General features: G+C 36.0%; 1 protein-coding gene across 1 annotated transcript; it reads right to left on the bottom strand.

Annotated features, from left to right (window-relative positions):
* Positions 1–923: 923 nt before the first annotated feature.
* Positions 924–4,235, bottom strand: LOC109073504 (mucin-2-like). Its single transcript, XM_042761201.1, has 5 exons — positions 3,607–4,235; positions 2,862–3,075; positions 2,290–2,414; positions 1,217–1,334; positions 924–1,045 (listed from the first exon to the last, which is right to left on the bottom strand). The coding sequence occupies exons 1-5, from the start codon at positions 3,670–3,672 to the stop codon at positions 984–986; spliced, it is 585 nt and encodes a 194-aa protein (XP_042617135.1). The 5' UTR covers positions 3,673–4,235; the 3' UTR covers positions 924–983.
* Between the last annotated feature and the right edge of the window lie 3,228 nt (positions 4,236–7,463).

Raw genomic sequence — 7,463 nt, 5'->3', positions numbered from 1 at the left:
TCTACAATAAGTGCTTCTAAATACTGGCTTTAAGCCTTTTATTTCATTTACATTGATTGTAAAATGTATTTAATCTCAGTAACACTTTACAGTTTACTGTGTTAACACTGAACTAACAATGAAATAATTTATCTTTATATAGTGGAATTTACTAATACAACAATTATATAATTACATGTAATGATAGGATGTTAATAATTTTTTATTGTGGAATTAGTTAAGAATGTATATAATCATAATTAATGTCAGAAAATATTTCAGTAATTAAAAGAGGAAGATAACTATCAGATATCTATTAGATCCAATTTAGTTAGTGGAACTGAAAAATGTAGTTCGTTTCAAACAACCATTTTATATATTAATTCTGACTTTTTCTCTAAATCCTCCAGTTTTTACTACAACGAACATGATTCCAACTGCCACAATAGAAATGGTTTCAGGTAAAAATCAATGAATCATTCAGAAATTTGAATTTGAATTTGAATTTGATTTAATATAAATGGCGGTGACATTAAGAGTGAGGAGCGGTTCCATCAAGTTATGATAAAAGGCTGTTTTTGAAAGCATTAACTGTTTAATTTTTTTTCAGTCCTTTTTAGTACAGTTCCATCTAACAATGCCTGAGTTACTGACTTCAAACAGGTTTCAGTTTCAGTCACACCACATTTCACCAGGTCTCCTTGAACTGTGAATTCTGTGCCTGAGCATTGGTTTTGAAAAAGAAAGAAAAATGGACATGGTTAGATTGTCAGTTTGTTTTATGTGATAGAAGTCATGACATTGTTTACCACAATGCTTTAAAAACCAGTCACTATTTTATACTTTTAATTAGTGCAGCAACAGCTTATAAGTAATATCCTGTAAAGTTGTCCTATAAACTGCCTTTAAGAACAAGGAAGTACATACTATGGATAGGACGTAAGTGCAGTCTCCATGAAAGGTGTAGGCTTTTCCATCATAAGTGGTAATATGGGATCCACCCTCTACTGAGCATGAATGTGGGCAGTCCTTCTGGATACAGTTCCACTGTTCCTGTTCACAGGTGCTAAATAGGAAATAATAATGTAATTTTAAACATATATTTTCAAAACACTCAGTATAGAATAGAATTTAATATTAAAACATAAAACAAAATGTTGTCTAATATATGAATAATTTTTATGCCAACTATAAAAGCAAATTCAGTTAATGTGAATGCCAAATGATGGAGGCTTACCAGTCTCTGCAGCTGCTTGTGTAATTCTCCCCAGAGGCAGATATTTTACCTCCAAGGACACAGGAGCATTCACTGTGCGGGATACAGCCAGTAATGTGTATATCAACAAAAACAGTGCCTGGAAGAAAGAGAAAAAGGAAAATGGGTTATTGCTCAGGACAGAATGGACGTGTTTAGAACACCAATAAGAAGTTTACTAAGAAATCTACCAATTATTGTTGTTTAACCATTTGGTATTCCTTGCTTAGGGGTCAGACTTATGATCCCTAATGGTCAAAACAGGCCAAAATTAATATATTTTTTTTTTCCCCACAATATGTATTCTTTAATATTTTGTATTTTGAGGTTTCATGGCACTAGACAACATACACCTCTAAATTCTGCAGCATTTATGTCTATAAAAAAAAAGAAAACCAACAGATACAATAGGGGCTACAGCACCTATGGTGCTAATTTGTCATGTCATGTGTCATATAAATTTAAGTAAGGTTTAAGTTGAATATAGCAAATGAATTAATATCCAGTGCAGTTAAGGCAGATTGACGACATCTGGAGGAAGAAATAAGAAAATTATATGTAATGCAATGTAATAGCTAAATGTTGTCTATTCCCTACTTGTTTATAAGAGTATGTTCAGCCATAATAATTTATTTTATTAGTTTTTGTATTTGGATATATATTTAGACATCGTCAAAGATTACTTCACTGTAGTTGAGTTGTAGATACTGTAGTACTCATAAAAATGCTCTGTATTTTCATTTTTTTTGTACTGCCTCTAAATTCTATATCACACTCTTTTTTTCTCCAAAAATCACAAAAGTGACAATATTTAAAAACCACCAATTATTGTTTTCTAATCATATTCATATAACTTGTGTGTGTGTGTGTGTGTGTGTGTGTGTGTGTGTGTGTGTGTGTGTGTGTTCATGAAGCAAGCGCCACAAAAATCAAGTTGCGTAACATTGCAAAAGCGATGTTTAAATGTTACAATTTGCATTCTAAAATGACTGAAGACGGCTAAAAGGGGTAAAAGAAAATAGTATCAGATTAAAGATCAGATAAATGTACTGTACCGGGGGGCAGAAGCATCCATCAATGCAGTGGTGCTCACACACTTGTCCTATTTCAGGATTTGTGCAGGTTTCCGTACAGGGATTTCCACACTCTTGGTGGACCATACTTTCTGGGCACGGATGTGCTGCAACATACAAGAGAAGAGGACATACTATTCAGAGAACATCAATTAAGAAAAAGAATTCAAATCTACAAGAAAAAAGTGAAAGTAAAAAAGTGAAAGTGAAGTGACATACAGCCAAGTATGGTAACCCATATTCAGAATTCGTGCTCTGCATATAACCCATCCAAAGTGCACACACACAGCAGTGAACACACAACTCCAACAAGGGGAGCAGTTGGGGGTTTGGTGCATTGCTCAATGGCACCTCAGTCATGGTATTGCCGGCCCAAGACTCAAACCCACAACCTTAGGGTTAGATCTTAAACTCTCTAACCATTAGGCCACAACTTCCCTAAGAAGAGACTATAGCAACCAAACATAGTCCTTGACCTAGATATAGTCTAATGGCAAGACAAACATTTGCAAAGGACTAAAAAATTATGCACTTAGAGAAGTTTGCATACTTACGGCAAAAATACTCTGATCTCCATTCTTCAGGCTTTCCCCCTGCATGTGCACACTGCCTTGAATATTCGGCGATGGATTTGCATAGGCAGAAGGATCCAGAGGTGCTGTTGCAATGGCACAGGTCTTTCATGCAAACTTGGACACATGAATCAATGGACACCCGACCTCTGCAATCACTGAACACTGAACTGGAGAAGATATCACGGCAGACATTCTGTGGGGAATGAGAAGTCATATGGAGTCACATAAAATTATAACCAACAAATGAGTAAAATAATTACTAAAACAGCTACAAATGATGAAGCAACTAATAATGACAATTCCAAAGGCTCCCTGCTTCTGATATAAACCCATTCATTTTTATGTAAATTGCTTTACTAAACACAAAGTATATCTACCAGTGACTTGAACCCTGGATATCCTACATATAATATGTGATTCATAATATTAACTCAAGCTGTATGGGGCCCCAAAACAAGCACAATAACATAGCATAGTTTTTACATTTTGTTATGTTGCCACCTTATACTAAAATGCTTTATTTATTTACCACATTACCACAATAAATGTGCCAAACCTAAATTCGCCACCCACTCCCAATTTCCTTGGTCACCCATAATTGACATTTTAACTGAAACCATTGTATTTTTACCTTAAATGCTTAATTATTATTACCCTAGTTTTTTCACATGAAGTGACTTAATTGCTTGTGTAGACAGAGAATAAGAACAATTTCATTTCTTACCTCATCTCCACAGTTTTCTTCAAGAGGTACTGTGTCTTCCTTACAGACTTCCACTGGACCGTCCATCTTCCAGAGGTTCCCATAATCAGACAGGGACTGCGTAACCCTTAGAACAGGAGATTAATGATTCTTTATTGTCATATCAAACCCTAAATTAGTGAGGATTAAACATTACAATTATGCCATTATATTTCAGAGCATTGAGCATTGAGCTTTCATAAACTCCACCCTTGTCAACTCAATTTATTAATTGCAAATTACAGATTTATTTGATATATTAACAGTTTTCCATTTATTTTGACAGGGCTGCGTTTGTGGTCTGTGTGGAAACTATGATGGAAACGCACACAATGACTTCACTACGCGCAGTCAAGCAATTGCTGTCGAATCCCTGGATTTTGTAAACAGCTGGATGTTCTCTAGATGCAACCCTCATCCAAGATCCTTGTGTCCATAATCCTTATAGGGAGGCATGGGCCCAGAGGCAGTGCAGCATCATTACCAACAGTGTCTTCTCAAACTGTCATTCACAGGTACTTACAGTACAACAAACTGCTCTTGAGGCAGCTTAAATAGCCATATACAGTAAGTATATTTATTATTTTGTGTAAAACATCAAATGCATTTTTGGTAACTGCAACATTGGAATATTGCTTTAAAGGTGGACCCATCTCCTTTCTATGATGCTTGTGTGAGAGATGCATGTGCTTCTAAAAGTTGTCTATATCATTGCAGCACTGTTTTGTGATTATTGATTAAAACCATTTGTCACAACAGTTAATATTATTGTGATTTGTCACAACAGTTAATACACCCCTCGGTGAATGTGAGTGGCATTACAAACCCTTGTGGAGCACCTTGCATGTAGACATGCAGAAACCCCTCTGGAAACTGCTCTAGTCAGATACCAGCACTTGAAGGTGAGAACTCATAATTAAATCCAGTTATCATCTACATGAATAATACATGTGACAAAATGATTACAATAACAATTTTATTGGTATCAGTAATGTAGACCACATATCAGATAACTAGAAGAGGAGATTTTTGCTTCAGGCTTTTTAACATTTTAGCTTCAAAGTGATTCAAAAGGATTTTGGTCAAGTATTCATGGAAATGTATATTGATCATAATATCACTCAAACTTATATCACATTGGCTTTGAATCATTAACACTAAAATCTATTGAACTTAATTTGAACTTCACACATCCTCATCAAGGTGGATTAAAAAAATAAATTAACCACAAAAATCAAAACACTAAAATCAAACAAACTTAATTTGAACTTCACACATCCTCATCAAGGTGGATTAAAAAAATAATAAATAATCAAATTTATATATTTAACCTTTTTAGGTTGCTATCCTAAATGCCCTCCCGAGCAGCCTATTTTTGATGAGGATAACATGAAGTGTGTGACAGGAAGATTGTGGCTGTTTTGTTGAAATGTTACATTATCAGGTTGGCCAGCAGTTGCCGACCACAGAGAACTGTCAGTTGTGGTATGTCTATACATTTTCTACCCATATCCATGTTTCATATAAGTCACTAACAGTTTTGAAATGTATTTAAGCCAACCTATTTTTTTTCCTCATACAGTTATTGTTCATCATTTGGTGTTATCTGTGACTTTGTTATACATTTCAGTAACAGATTATTTTGAATATTGTACAAGCACAATCTACTTTCATCATATTCTTTCATTACACGTTATACATTTTCTATATACCTGTCTCTATTTACAGCGTGTACATGCCAATACAACAATATGGAGTACAACTTTGGAGACATTATTTATCACACAACGGATGGACTGGGAGGTTGTATCACAGGCAGATGTTCAGTCAATGGAACTATTGAGAGGACTTTTATACCTTGTGAAATGACTACTGTCCCAACAACCACATCCACCGTGACCACAACACAGACATTAACATCAACCCCAACAACAGTTTTTGTCTTCAGCACCCCAGGTACCTTTTCATTTCTGGGGTACACACTTATTTCTGATCGTTTATACTGCTACAAAAGATTATTTAAGTATCATGCATTGCAAATAAAAGCTTATGGATTACCTATACCAAGAAGAATTGTAGTAAGCTTGTTGTAATAAACATTATTTATTTTCATTAATTAAAAATTAGGTCACAACTTCTCTGCACAATGTAGTTGATTTTTTTTTATTTAAACACTAAACATATATTTTTAAAAACCAAATTATTAGTTTATTTGCTCTTTGAATGATACGTTTATTTTTGTAACTCTTTACATTTTATTTTGTATTTACCTTGTCCACAGAAAATACTTCAACTGAAATTGAAAAAGAAACAACCACAGCTCACAAAGTTTTATCCACATCCAGCAAGCCAGAACAACTGACAAGTGGACATTTAAGTCAACAAACAACTGAAGTTATTCTAACTGCTTCTACTACAAAAATTTTATATTCAACTGAAAAACTGATATCAGTAACATCAGTGTCTTCAACATAATCAGTTGAAACATCAACACTGTCCTTATCCACAACAGAAGCTAAAATCTCTACAGAGGCACAAAGTACAAGCAGGTTGACAACAACATCAGAAACCTCAATCACACCGATTACAAAAACCCTTGCAACAGTCACTGGTAAAGCGTGGACAACACTTCAAACTACTGGTGAACAAACCACTGAGTTTGAATTTATCACATCTCAAATACCTTTGTCCACATCCACAAAGGCATTAAAGGTGGAGACGACTGGTCTAACAAGCCAACCAACTACTACAGCAACAACTATTTTTGAAGAGGTAACAGGTACATCATCTGAAACATCAACATCTACAAGCACAACCCTACCAGTAACACAAACATCCACACAGCCAACAACACTAACAAAGACAACTGCTGTGGCAGTCACTACCCATGTATATACAACAGTGAGTGTAGAATCTTCCACTGGGTCTGAAGTTACCACTCAAGGTATTTCCTCAACAACAAAACCAATTAAAGCTGAAACAACTCTTTCAACCACCACACCAGCCATCTCATCCACTACTGTCATTGTCGAGAAAGGAAGCACCACTGCCCAACCATCTACAGAATCATCTGCTCCGAGTGTAGTGTCCACAACTTCAAAATATTCTACAGCTACTCAAACAACTGGAAAACTAACAACAACTGAGACTGTAACTGAGAATGAATTGACCACAGCTCAGATTCCTTTGTCCACCACCAGGCCACCAAAGGTGGTGACAACTGGTCTAACAAGCCAACCAACGACTACAGCAACAACCACTTTAGAAGAGGTAACAGGCACATCAACTGTATCCCAAAAATCTACAAGCACAGCCCTGCCAGTCACACAAACTTCATTACCAGTCGTTACAGCCACACAGCCAACAACATTAACAACGACAACTACTGTACCAGTCACTACCCTTGTGTACACAACAGTGAGTGTAGAATCTTACACTGGGTCTGAGCTTACCACTCAAGATCTTTCTTCAACAACAAAACCAATCAAAGCTGAAACAACTCTTTCAACCACCACACCAGCCGTCCCATCCACTACTGTCATTGTCAAGGAAGGAAGCACCACTGCCCAACCATCTACAGAATCAACAGCTGCAAGCGTTGTCTCCACAACTACAAAATATTCTACAGCAACTCAAACAACTGGACAACCAACAACAACTGAGACTGTAACTGAGAATGAATTGACCACAGCTCACACGCATTTGTCCAACCACTAGGTCACCAAAGGTGGTGACGACTGGTGTATCACGCCAACCTACAACTGCAACTACAACAACAACTTTAGAAGTGGAAACAACTTTTGAAACAACTAAAACAGTATATATTCCAACCGTTTCAC

Source organism: Cyprinus carpio, chromosome A7 (assembly GCF_018340385.1).
Source record: "Cyprinus carpio isolate SPL01 chromosome A7, ASM1834038v1, whole genome shotgun sequence".
NCBI classification, from domain to species: domain Eukaryota; kingdom Metazoa; phylum Chordata; class Actinopteri; order Cypriniformes; family Cyprinidae; genus Cyprinus; species Cyprinus carpio.
This window is presented reverse-complemented; position numbering and strand designations above follow the sequence as displayed.